Source organism: Cryptotermes secundus, unplaced genomic scaffold (assembly GCF_002891405.2).
Source record: "Cryptotermes secundus unplaced genomic scaffold, Csec_1.0 scaffold391, whole genome shotgun sequence".
NCBI classification, from domain to species: Eukaryota; Metazoa; Arthropoda; class Insecta; order Blattodea; family Kalotermitidae; genus Cryptotermes; species Cryptotermes secundus.
Genome location: NW_019737394.1, coordinates 1,899,220 through 1,912,692, shown reverse-complemented (window position 1 = coordinate 1,912,692; position 13,473 = coordinate 1,899,220). Strand labels below are relative to the sequence as shown.

Genomic DNA, 13,473 nt, shown 5'->3' with positions numbered 1-13,473 from the left:
AGCTGACCACTGACCTCCAACTAGTGCTGATGTCAAGAACATGGGGATCTAAAAATTCACTTCCTCATGTCTTCATGGCATATTGCTTGAACTGTTAAGCACAGGGATGACTTTACTTTTTTTTTCTCCCATACCTACAACAGGCACACAGTAGCATAGTTGGTTGAGGCACTATGTTACAAGCCAGAAGGTTGTGGGTTTGATTCCCAATCAGGTCATTGAATTTTTTCAATTTACCTACTCCTTCCAGCCACAATATGGCCCTGGGGTTGACTCAGCCTCTAAGAGACATGAGTAGCAGGAAGATACCTTGGGGGTAAAGGGTAGCAGGCACATACGGCTAACAACCCTACCACCATCTGTGAGCCAGTTATCTAGAAGATGTGTGAGCCTCGACCTCTCACACCCCTGTGGGCCTTCATGGCCTGTTACAGGGACAAATTTACCTTTTTCCTTACCTTTACCATACCTACAAAGCCAGTTGCTAAATATCCATACTCATCAGTTTCCAGCTGAAGAAACTCAACTTATCTGGCCAGTTTGTGTATTTCCATATCTGATGCAATGTAAAATACAGTACATTTTATTTCAGAACAGTAATAACTCCACAAGCTCCTCAAAGGTCAATAAGTGTTGCTTCAGCTCACACTTCATACCCTATTCACATACAGACACTGACTTTCTACATATTCAGTTGTGTATGTTTCCCTTAACAAATAAATTGTATGTAACGGACATCCCTAATTTAAAGTGAACAGCTGAATGGGGGACACAACTTACCAGAGCAAGGACCACATTACACCACCATACCCACCTGCGGTGCCTTAGCTATTTCCCCCACCATGCAACTTTACTGGGAGAAAACACACGTGTTGCTACAAAACCTCAATCATGTCTTCTGAATTATTATTGTAGTGTGCATATGCTAGTTACCTATAGAAAGATGTGAGGATGTGGTTTCCAGTGATGTAGTGACATGTCTCTAGATTGTGGCAGGTTTGTCAGTGCAGAATAGTAACCCCATCATGAAAACTGATCCTGGTCATATTGTTGGTATTGTTTCTACACCATGAAGTACTTGCATAGTGTCCTTGCATTGTTTCATACTTAAAAAGTTCAGAAAAAATATATAATTATGCAAGGAAACGTGTTGGATGAAGTTCTCATAAATAGTGGCTATGAAGAGCTCTGTCTTCTGGGACATATCACTGTATACTCCAATGAAAGTCAACCAGTGTTTTGGAGGAACATACGAACTCCGTCTTTAGGATCAAAGAGTAAGCCAATCAAGAAACCAGTAACAGCAGGCAGTACACTGAGGCTCTGCTTTCTGCCTGCTTCATGCTGGTATCTTACTTGGTTTACTCTTCAATCCTGAAGACAGAAGCAGAGCCTCTCCTTAACCCTGAGGATGGAGGTGGTGTGTTCCTCTAAAACATCTGCTGACTTTCAACGGACTAACTTGTTATCTCTCAAGACAGAACTCTTCATTTTGCAAGGAATTTCTCCTGCTCTTCCAGTTACTTGGCATATATAAAACAATCGTTTGATGGTTTCTACCAGTTAATAATACAACTTCCATCTATTAACTGCACTACTTAGGCATGAACACAGATATCCATCTTCCTCTGACAGAACTAGGATTTACTTTCATTTCCTCAGGAATCAAAGTTTCAAATCCGCACAGTGCTTCTAACCTTAATTAGGAAAAAAAGGGCTACTGTTGGAATTAGGGAAAATAGGTTAACTTGGTTGTGATATGACTTCAATTCCAGCACACTGTCACATCATCATAATAATGTTTTAACTGAACTGTTCCTCTGAATGTATGAATGATGATACATGGCAGTTCAATCATAGAAGAAAAATTGAAGGATATGAAATCTGTAAAGACATCAGAAATGCTATGTATTCATTTACCACAAAATGCTTTCAAACATTCACAACAATCTACCTTCTAGGCCACATATGTTCTACTCAAAACAGGTATTGACTGGCGTGAAAGAAGATTGATTAGTAAATTGTACATGGATCAGAGAGTTAAGAGTGCGACTGGACAGAGGGAAGACAAGAAGTGTGAAGATTGGAACAGGAGTTTGACAAGGATGCTTTTTATCACCAATTTTGTTCAACTTGTACAGCGAATGCCTTATCAAAGAAGCTGTGGATGGGCTGGGAGACTTCAAATTAAGAGGGCAAATTATTCAAACTGTGAAATATGCAGATGACCTTGTGTTAATGGCTAAGGAAGAAACTGTGCTACAGGGTATGATTGACAGACTAATCGAAATTGGAAGGTGCTATGGCATGGAAATGAATGTGGAAAAAACAAAAGTAATGAAAATTTCGAAACAACCAACCCCAGTCACAATAAAGATAGACCAAAAACAACTGGAGAATGTGAAATGTTTTAAATATTTGGGTAGCTTGTTAACAGATGATGGAAGGTGTACTTGTGAAATTAAATCTAGGATTGCCATGGCAAAAGCTGCATTTAGCAAGAAGAATAATCTTTTTACCAGCAAATTGGACTTAAATTTGAGAAAGAAACTAGTGAAATGCTATATTTGGAGCATTGCTTTGTATGGGGCTGAAACTTGGACACTTAGGGCAGTAGATCAGAAACACCTGGAAAGCTTCGAAATGGGGTGTTGGAGAAGGATTGAGAAGATCAATTGGACCGATTATGTGAGAAATGAAAAAGTGTTATTTAGAGTCAGTGAGCAGAGGAATATCCTACATGAAATAAGATAATGGAAGGCTAATTGGATTGGTCCTATCTTATGCGGTAACTGCCTTCTAAAAGAAGTTATTGAAGGAAAGATAGAGGGGCGGATAGAAGTGACCAGAAGACGAGGAAGAAGACATAAGAAGATGCTGGATAACCTTGGGGACAGAAGAGAATATTTTCATTTGAAGGAGAAAGCTCTAGATCACATCAAGTGGAGGAACTGTTTTGGAATATACTGTGGACCTGTCGTCTTAATAGATAACTGATGAATGAATGAATGAATGAATGATGTTCTAATCCCTCAAATTATTGGGTTGCATTGCATTTAGTAAAAGGGATCAAACTTCAAAAGAGGTTTCAAACATAAATGTTAATTTACTCAGGTCGCTGAAGATTTGTCATACATGATGTATGAATAAAACAACTTTCCTAGGCCTTGGATGGGAGCTGGGATAGTGTAGTCAGTATAGCATCTGGCCACAGGCTGGACAACGAGGAAGTCACAGTTCGAGTGCTGGTAGGGTCAAGAATTTTCTTTTCTCCATGTAGTCCATATTGCCTCTGGGGCCCACCCAGCCCCCTATCCAATGGGTACATGGGGCTCTTTCCCCAGAGGTAAAGCAAGTGGGGCATGAACCTGACCACTCACCTCTAACTAGTTCCGAGGTCAAGAAAATGTGGATCTATATATCCACATCCACATGTCTTCATTGCGCGTAGTGCTTAATTAGTTAAACACAGGGACAACTTTACCTCTTTTACCTTACCAAGGCCTTGGATAACCATGACAGATTTTGCATGTGGCATAGTCATGTTTTACACTGGTTCACTGCAAATCAGTAAGCAACATTTGAATCTGCTAACATGAACTTCAAGAGTGAAGTATTAAAGGATACTGAATAACTAACAAGATCATGAAACAGCTATCACACTGGGCATTGCTGCTGACTTGTCTTCCCATCCAGTCTACTAATTTCTTCAGGTAACCTCCCACCCCCCACAGACACACACAAAACTGGGAACTGCCCCACCCACATAAAATCTATCAAGTCTGCAGGAGGAAACTTCTTTCTCATGCTGTGCAACCGAGTGTGTTACTAAACCAGTCACAGCTATGCTGACATTCTAGAATAACTTCTTTCAGTTCCTTCACAAAAATGCTAGTGGCTTGAAACAAAACAAATTCATACCTGCGAGAACTGAGGTTCTCACAGAGGTGACTATGAAGAGTATGGGTTCCTGGGTTGTAATGTCATTTAGTTGGCAGAAGTCCACTGATGTTCCTTTGGAAAGGTCAGAAGACTTCTGCTGAACTACATGGCATTATCACCCTGAAGACTGCACTCTTCAAATTTGCACCTACACAAAAAGTGAGTCTTTAAGGAACTGTAGAAGGCACTGTCATTACAACTCATAATTACATGGCACTTATCCCCAGAAATTTGCTGCACAACAAATTACAGATGCAACACACAATCTAATATCACAAGAAAAGCAAGAACTGAGAAGAAGAAACCTCTGAAACAGGTGTCACTTGGATAGACTTGAAAGGATTCTGACGATGATGTATACTGTACTTCTTTTGGCTTATTTTGGACTTCACCCATCGTCTGGTATGTAAAAGACAAAATGACCATGACGTTTCGGAGACTGGATCTGTCTCCGTCTTCAGGTGGATAGGGAAGGATAAACCTATTCAGTTGGGCCCGTTAGAAAGAGCTAGTCTCAATCACTGGACAAACCCCGGTCTGTAGAAAAACAACCTATGAAAAACCGACAACCAGTTCCATCAGTGGGAGAAAAGAATAAAATCAAAGTAAAAACGTGATAGAAAATTTACATACCAGATGATGGGTGAAGTCCAAAATAAGCCAAAAGAAGTACAGGTGTCATTTGCTTTCTGTCAGCTTCCACAAAAGAAAATAGTATCACAGCAATCAGAAATGTTATGACAGTGAAACCTCCATTAAAGGTTCCTCACTTTAGGTTTTCCTTTATTTTATGTTCAATTTCACTGATTTCAAATCAATAAATAATATTGGTGTTTAATTACTACCATATATGGTTTTCCTCAGTACTATATTCACATCTACTGCTCCCCAACGGAACTTTAATTGAGTTTCACTGTATTTACCATAGCTCTGAGCAGTCGATAACAAAGACAATGATCCCAGACCCAAATATTTTATTATAACAATCAAGAAGAATCAAATTCAGCACAGTTACCTTCAGAGATACATGCTTTGTGACAATTATTGATTGAAACTTAAATCTAATTCTTACTTTACTGTTAGTGAATGCCTTACCTGTTTCAAAACAGAGGTCACCAGAAGAGAGGTCTCTGTTTTAAAGCCTAAGGCTTAACAACATGGGTCAAATTTTCTTGCATGAGCATCAAACTGCTCTGACACAGTTGAAAAAAATAAACATAATGTCTGAATTAAAGAGGTAAGTGCAATCAAATAATCATCACTCATCACTGGATCCAAACAGCACATTTCTCCACACAACGGGACAAACTTATATTATCTGTGTTTTGCCACAATATGAGAGAGATATCCTGCTGGTGGTATATAATGGCCCTCCCATTCAATTTACATTTTTTTAAGAAAAGAATGCAGGACCATGGCTATATATGATCAGACAATATGCTAGCGCACTCTAGCAAATCTACACAATCGTATCACTGATTACATTTCAAATTGAAACTGAACACTACCTGCCTTGCTAGACTTATAACAAAACTGAGTGGTGTTTTATATGAATCGAAGTACACATACTGATGTAATGATAAAATAATACATGACAGGTTTTCATATCAGTGTTTATATTTTACACAAATCATGACACAAATGTCTCATAAAATGGCGGAGTAAAAAATGGTTTTGTCATGTTACCAGGTCTCCCATATTCAGATCGGGGGAATCCAAAACCATCTTTCTTCCATTTCCATTTTCTTGGGCAAGACCTAGTCAAGGTTGGTGCAATGAAAAGTCTTTGCCTTGAGATGAAAATTTCCTGTGCTTTGCAGCTTACCAATTGTCCTCATAGCGAATTTCTGCATCACATATAATTTAACCGATCTCTCTCCCTCCCTCACTGTATGCATAGGCTAGGTGGTTATGCTCATCACTGTGTCTGGAACTGTTGCATGGTGTACGTCATCATGCCAGGACCCTGCTGCTGCATCGCGGCACCCTGCGCTGCTGCAGCCATCTGCTGTGCCGCACCCGGAACTTGAGCTTGTGCTGGCATGCCCTGCCAGGTTGGCACCTGCATCCCCATTCTGCCCATGTAGCCCTGTTGATAGCCAAACTGTCCGTATGGGTAGCCCTGCATCCCCTGCAGGTACTGGCCTTGCATCTGTGCAGCAGCTGCTGTTGCTGCAGTTGCCTGGTAACTCTGGGGATACCAGTATCCCATCTGTTGACCATATGCATACGGGTACTGAGTGCCAGCTGGAGCCTGCCCTGTACTCTGAGCATGATTAGGGTCACCAGTCTCCTTACCCCAGAAGCACTTCACTAGTTGCCCATTGATCTCTGTATTATGAATTGCCTCAATAGCATGGGTGGCTGCCTCCTTTGTTGAGAATCTGATGAATGCATAGCCCTTGTCTTTGAAGACACGGATGTCTTGGATAGTGCCAAATGGAGAAAATGTTTTTTGCATTAACTCTTCAGTAATCCCATTTATAAATCCACCACAATAAACGGTACAATTTGTAGGACTGGACTGATTATATACTTCATCAAATGTTGGAGCTTTTGCATTTCCATGGCGGGGTCGCTCACTCCTTGGGGGTGGCGGTTTCCTTGTAGACCAGTTTGTTCGAATGCTTCGACTACCCAGCCACTGACCATTCATTGCAGTTATGGCACTCTCTGCCTCTGCCTTCTTAACAAAAGATACAAAAGCATAACCTTTTGATTTTAATGTTTGTGGATCTCTAACTATTCTGCAGTTGGAAATTTCCCCAAAAGGAGCAAAAGCTTCTCTAAGCGTCTGTGTCTCGATTTCTGGACTCAGATCGCCAACGAATATGTGATAGTGGTTACTTGTGTCTTGTTTAGGTTGATTACCTGGTGAAGTGGCCCAGTTTACCTTCATCTCTTTATCAAGAAATAACCTCTTGTTCATCGCAGCCAAAGCGGTAGCGGCCCCTTGATGGTTCGTAAACTCCAGGAAGGCGTACGGATCATTTCCGGGCTCACGGATGATTTTGCAGCCTTTGACGGGTCCAATCTGCGAGAACAAGGCACACAGAAGATCTTCGGACACAGAAGGATCCAAATTCCCTACATACAAGGTCCTGGGATGGCTTTCTTCGCTCATCATCTGTCTTGACATAATATTTTCTTCCACTTTGTAAGTATTTTGTTATAAGTACTTCGATGATTAGTATCCCGCTGTATCCACATATGCTTCTACAAATGCTTGACGCATACCGCTGTTCTTTTGTCACAACAAGGTTGTTATTCAGAAATCCATGCTTGACGCAAGCATAGAGCGCTCTTACGTCGCTCCTATCACTAGCAATCGATATAGCGCTTTTCGCTTGATCACAGAACAATACTGTCAAGTGTTAGTGATTAGACGTGTGGGTTTCTGCGTAACAGAACAACTACAAATCAGATCTTTTGCATTCGTCAGATATTAGAGAAAAATGTGAGTACAATGAGACAGTACGTCAGCTATTCATAGACTTCAGGAAAGTTTATGACTCAATTAAGAGTGAAGTATTGTACAATATTCAAGCTGATTAAAATCTGTGTAAACGAAACGTATAGTGAAGTCCGTATAGGTAAACATTCGTCTGACAAATTTCCTATTCAGAATGAACTTGTCGTGAAACAAGACTTCGAGGAGTGTATTCTTGCGACGTCACTTTTTTACTCTTCCACGTAACTACAGTTCAATGTAACTATAACACAAAAGGTTGAACAAATACTTTCACAATAGGCCTTTTTTATTGACAACTATCACTAGAATATCGAACTGTCGAATTGTCCAAGTCCAAGTCACATTTCGATTGACAGTCAGTCAGTAAGTCTTGGTGTCGAGCCCCATCTGGGGCTCATGACAAGATATTTATTTGAAAGTGTGGCACAGTTCAGATATTTGGGAACAACGATAACAACTAAAAAAGCCTGATTCAGGAGGAAATTAAGATGAGATTCAACTCGGGTCCAGAATCTTTTGTCTTCTCGACTGCTGTCCAAAAACATAAAATTTAGAATACACAAAACTATAATTTTGAGTGTGGTTCTGTATGGGTGTGAAACTTGGTCTCCGACATTAAGGGAGGAACATCGACTGAGTGTGTTTGAGAACATGATATTGACAATATTTGGACAGGAAGTTGGAAATATCTCCATAATGAGGAGCTTTATAACTTGTACTCTTATCCAAGTATGATTAGAATGATCAGGTCAAGGAGGATGAGGTTGGCAGGGCACGTAGCACGAGTGGGGGACACGAGGAATGCATATAGGATATTGGTGGGAGAGCCAGTCAGGATAGGGACCAGTGGAGGGCTCTTGTGAACACGGTAATGAACCTTCGGATTCCATAAAATGCTGGGAAATTCTTGAATAGCTGCAGAATTGGCCACTCCTCAAGAAGGGCTCAGCTCTAGGAGTAAGTATTTTTTTTATTGCTAGTGGTGTGGGACTAAGTCCCTTGTACTGCGGCCACTTCTGGCCTATTGTACCAGCCCCAAATGATAGGTGAGGGTGATTGTGAAGTAGTTGGTGGATTGAAGATTGGCAGGGGAAACTCGGAAGAAACCTGCCCCAACGCCACTTTGACCACCACAAATCCCACTTGACCAGACCCGGGATCAAACCCGGGCCAATGCAGTGGGAGGCCACCGACTAACCGCTTGATCTATGGCGCGGCCTATCCCGTAATAAGTATGTAAATAAGTGAGTAAGTTAGTGATTAGACGCAGGATTTGGATCGATAATTGCATTAATTGAACACTTATAACTCGTAACTTCAAATAATTATAACGCTTGTACTAATCTACATACCCTACAAATTCACTATAGTCAATGTCAAAGTTACTTTACTTGCGAGGGCACACCAAGGAAACTGGCAACCGCAACGCAACCGCGATTTCCGAGAATTGATAACAGCCTGAGTTGAACACATGTTAATGAATGGAGCAGCGCAAATTGAGGAAACAGCAACTCAAGACTAGGAAAGCCTGAAAAACTCAATTTCCAGACAACGGAGCATGCCAGTCTTCTCACAGTTGCGTTGCGCGTTGTGTTCTAGTATCAGCTGTTCTGTAACGCGCTTCAGTGATTCGTTTGTTACGGTGACACAACAGGCTGACGAAGCTGTTAATTTTGTCTTGTGCAGTTAATTGAGCGAAAGTCCTGTATATATGACAACGCCACCCAGACTATGCTAGGCCGGACAAAATAGATTTGGCTTGGGGGAAAAATTTCTCATCAGACGAAGAAGTTTGGATCCAGGTTAAATTATTTCGAAACAATATAAGCGCTTCAGTTTAAATTGTCACACAAGAACGGATGCACCCAATTTTTTCTCTGCATAATATTGCACTTGATCATCCTGTTGCATGAATATATCATTTATTTCACATATGTTTCAGTCTTAATATAGCTGCATAATCATGGTTGACAGCTAAGTCTGATTAGAGTCTTCACTGTACTGTGGCTCTCCCTGACCCTGGTGACAAAATTATTTTAACCAGTTTGTTGCAGTGTCATAATGCAGGCATGCCTGTCAACACGCACTGCTTTCCAGATGATGATAATGGTGAGCACTGGATGCTGTAGCATATTCTATATTTATAGTCAGTGCTTGAGGTGGAATGAAAATAGAACCGGGATGGTTTTCCCCTTTTCATTCATAGGCATTTACTGCCAAAGAAGTAGCGGGATGCTTTTAAGCCATTTAGAAAAGAACCGGGATACCATCCCGCCGCATCCCGCGCCACCTCAAGCCCTGTACCTAACTAAACGTAAGACGGGAAAAAATGAGAAAACAATGGTTCTATTTGTAAATTTTAGGCGGTTGCGTTGCTGTCGTCAGATTCCTTGGTGTGCTCTCGACCTATGAGTGTTGTCAGAATTAAACAGCGAGCATGAACAGTTTGCCAATCATTATCATTATTATCAGTATCATTTATTATCATTCAGTAATCCATACATACAGGTATTACAACCATTTGGATAAGGAAATTGTCAGTTTTAAATCTAATTCTCGTGCATATCTTTACCGTATACTGTACCACCCTAATATAGGGGGTTTGTCGTCTGAATAATATTATCTAAATCTAGTTACCATTAATTTCATTGTCTTTACACAAATACAACAAATTAATCAGCTATATATTACATTTACACACTTGAAAAATCAAAAGACAAAAATTCATCTACAGAATAAAAGGAATGTTTCAGCAAAAAATCACCACGGATCACTACTGTATGGCCCAGAATGTAATTTTTATGAGTGTTCATCTCATCGTTCTAATATTCTATTTTTTGAGAAAGTATACACAATACGTTGATGGACTGTGTACAGTTGTGTACGGAAGAAGATCCATGATAGGAGATAATCAACGATTCGTTATTTTGTCTGTGTTTTAATCTGATTCAATGTCGAAGAGGATCATATAGTGTATTTAGTGTAGACACCGTGGAGACGTTAAAGCATAAATGTGTAGGGTTAGTTTAGTCAGCTAGAGGGATTTTAGTTTACGGTAGTAGTAAAGGTATTCTACCGGTCTATGCAATCTATGCACCTATGCTTATTGCAGGCATGGTTTGACGTAGCCGGTATGGAATCTCTGCAGGAGAGGCAAGAGAACGAAATACAGGCACTTAAGGTTAGAATTTAAATATTGAAAGTTAGAGTTCTCTTTTGTAACGAAGGTAACGCATTTTTATATGAACTACCCCCAGTATTATCTGTATTATTTAAATGTACCGAAAGGTTATGTGATACCGCAAATCTTTCGACCGGGCCGCCGGAAGCCAGAAGCTCTCTGCGTCAGTTCTTTCCCGCTTGTTCGAATCCACAGCGCATTCGACAAGCATATTGCAAATAAAACGAACCAAGATAACGGCAGATACCGGAAATTGTGCCAGTTACGCACGCATTCCTTGCACCAACCAAAAATGTTCACTTGTTGAATTTCCTTTTTGAAAACAGAACTTGAAACACGAAGCCAGAAAGTTTTAGCCGAGTACTTTTGTGCAAGGCATTTGATGGATTTTTTAAGGGGAATATTGAAACTTGGATCGATTTCATCAAATTTTTCTAAAGAGACCACTGTTCTGATTTAATTTTTTGTTTGTCCAGTAATTATACATGGTAAAAGTAGGGGTAATGCCCATGACCTTAATATTCCACCACCATGAAGGCAACCCACCATTCTTGACTGTAGCATTAGATGTAGGCGAGAGATCAGCGTCACTCTCCAGCTGGTTTACTCCTAGGGAAGTCGCCGATGGTACCCACTGCATGGGAGACTGGATGGGCCCTGGATCTGGTCTTGATTCTGTGGAGTAGAGAAAACCCTTGCCTCTGCCAGGAATTGAACCCTGGCCATCTATATATAAGTTGCAACAACCAGCAACTGACTTGATATAAAACATCATTTGAAGAGTCTTAACCTTGTTTTACCCTATGACTTTTGTTTTTATATAGTCTAGTGCTTTGTACCTTTATGCCAAGCATTTTATAATGTAATAATTATCATGTATCCAGTTTTATCAGTACTGCAGTTCAGTGGTGTGAATATATTAATCATTGTATTTGTCCGATGATGGCTTTAATAGCCGAAACATGTAGCACGAGCCAGTCTTGGCCATGACCTTGATATTGTTGTGTTGGGACGGATTTTAATAAAGAAATTGTATCTAAATTTATTTATATTTTATTAATAGTTTCAAATCTGGAACTGTAATATTCTGAAATTCAATTTTGTATCACACATTCATTCATTTCCTTTATTTTCCATATATCTGTACAGGCATATACACATGAACACTGTTTCAGTGTATAACTCATATGTTGCATTTTAGAATGTGAGTAATATGACTGATTGAGTATTAAATATTTGTGGTCGACGCGTTTAGACAAATTTCAGGTCTGACCAGGTCGTCAGAGGTTTTAAAATACCCGCTGAACCACTAAGTGAACTGTTTTGTCCAAAAAGTTGGTGCAAGAAGGGCCGACTGTGTACTTACCTCTTTGATTGTCAAATTCTTGGTCCAACTCAGCACTGCTATAATATCTGTCAGTGAAATGCTGGTACTCTTCAATTCCAGACACATTGAGTCATGGTCTTTCCAACAAGGAAAGAACTATTCTTCAAATGAACGGTATATCAGAGTATCGTTACACATGTCACCTGTAAGTTTTCCATAATTTGGAATTATAGTATGAACATAACCTGTGTCGCTTTCAGCTAATGCAAATAATCTGATGCCTCACTTCGTTGGTTCTTTTGGATTATAAGTTTTGAAAATTATTTTGCCCTTGAACCCAACTGTTGATTCATCTATTACAGTGTTTTTACCTGGCACAAAATTTTTCTGAAATTGTTTCTCTATATGTTTTATCACCCCATGTACTTTCTTTTCTTTTTAATGGCCCAATTGCTTTATTCAGTGGCATCATTTCCTCACATGCACCATCTCCCAAAGTCACTTCTTCCCATCCACCAACATGCAGCAAAATTTGTTTCACTCTCACTTTCCGACATTTCTTTGCCCAATTCTTCACTCGCAGTTGCTCCTTAAATTTCCAAATTAATCTGATCATCATAGTCAATATCAAGTTCTTCACTTAACATATCACTAGTAGATTCTTCATCCACATCACACAAGGGATTATATCTAGTTTCTTCAATCCAGAGGGCCATGGTTTAGCTGAACGTAGAAGCATGCTACTAACGTATGACATGCCATAATATATAAATAACATTCGTTCCACAAGAAGTTCAAATTATGACTTCCAGATGGCAAAAGGAGGCAGACAAAACATTCATTGGTATAGCCTGCAGTGCCAACTAATGTCGTATGATCGAAATATGACCGCAGAAACACGAAACAAACTCTATCAATAATATATCGACATTTGTTTGTGGTAGAAGAGTTACCATGTTGATTATATATCGACGTTTGACCAGAAAAGGTTAAAGCAGTAGCAAGGGCTTGGGATGATAGCCAACAGGCATGTTACACTGAAGATGGTTCATAATAGCTGTTCAAAGATATATTGATGTGATACTGGAGAGAATTGCAGTGTATATAGACTGTAGGCCTGTTGACTATGCCATGAATACAAATGTATAGAACATGAGATGATGTGAGTGATATGTTGACTTACCACCTGACCAGCCGAAGGATTTGTGGCAGACCCTCAGATGACTTCCCTGTATAGTTTGAAATAGTATCTTATTTGCCATAGTTCATTTTCATTAGTGGGACCATGCATTTTTATAAGAGTTTTTCTTTAAGATATTTTTAGCTTATGTTTATCACTTTCAATAAATGCCACATATATACTATTATGTATATAAGAACAGGTCGCAGAAGTATTTTATATAATTTGTCGTTGGTCTTTGTTAAGCTAATGTCTCAGTTGAGTTTTGAGTCCACAGTAACATGTCTTTGCTTTACCATCTGATGTTTTACTTCTGTTCTTTCTTAGTGTTGCTCATCATAATTAATATTCTCAGTTATATAAACTGTGTA

General features: G+C 39.7%; 2 protein-coding genes across 4 annotated transcripts in view; one reads left to right on the top strand and one right to left on the bottom strand.

Moving 5' to 3' along the window:
* Nucleotides 1-4,896: 4,896 nt before the first annotated feature.
* LOC111870347 (nucleolysin TIAR) lies at nt 4,897-7,203 on the bottom strand. Its single transcript, XM_023862549.2, has one exon. It carries the CDS (start codon nt 7,079-7,081, stop codon nt 5,861-5,863), a length of 1,221 nt encoding a protein of 406 aa, XP_023718317.1. The 5' UTR covers nt 7,082-7,203; the 3' UTR covers nt 4,897-5,860.
* Nucleotides 7,204-10,434: 3,231 nt separating this feature from the next.
* Nucleotides 10,435-13,473, top strand: part of LOC111870318 (eIF-2-alpha kinase GCN2) — a 62,470-nt gene continuing 59,431 nt past the window's right edge. For all 3 annotated transcript variants that reach the window (XM_023862496.2, XM_023862497.2, XM_023862498.2), the window contains exon 1: nt 10,435-10,595. In XM_023862496.2, coding sequence (XP_023718264.1) covers nt 10,497-10,595 — 99 coding nt within the window. In that variant the 5' untranslated portion in view covers nt 10,435-10,496. The remainder of the gene's footprint in view (nt 10,596-13,473) is intronic.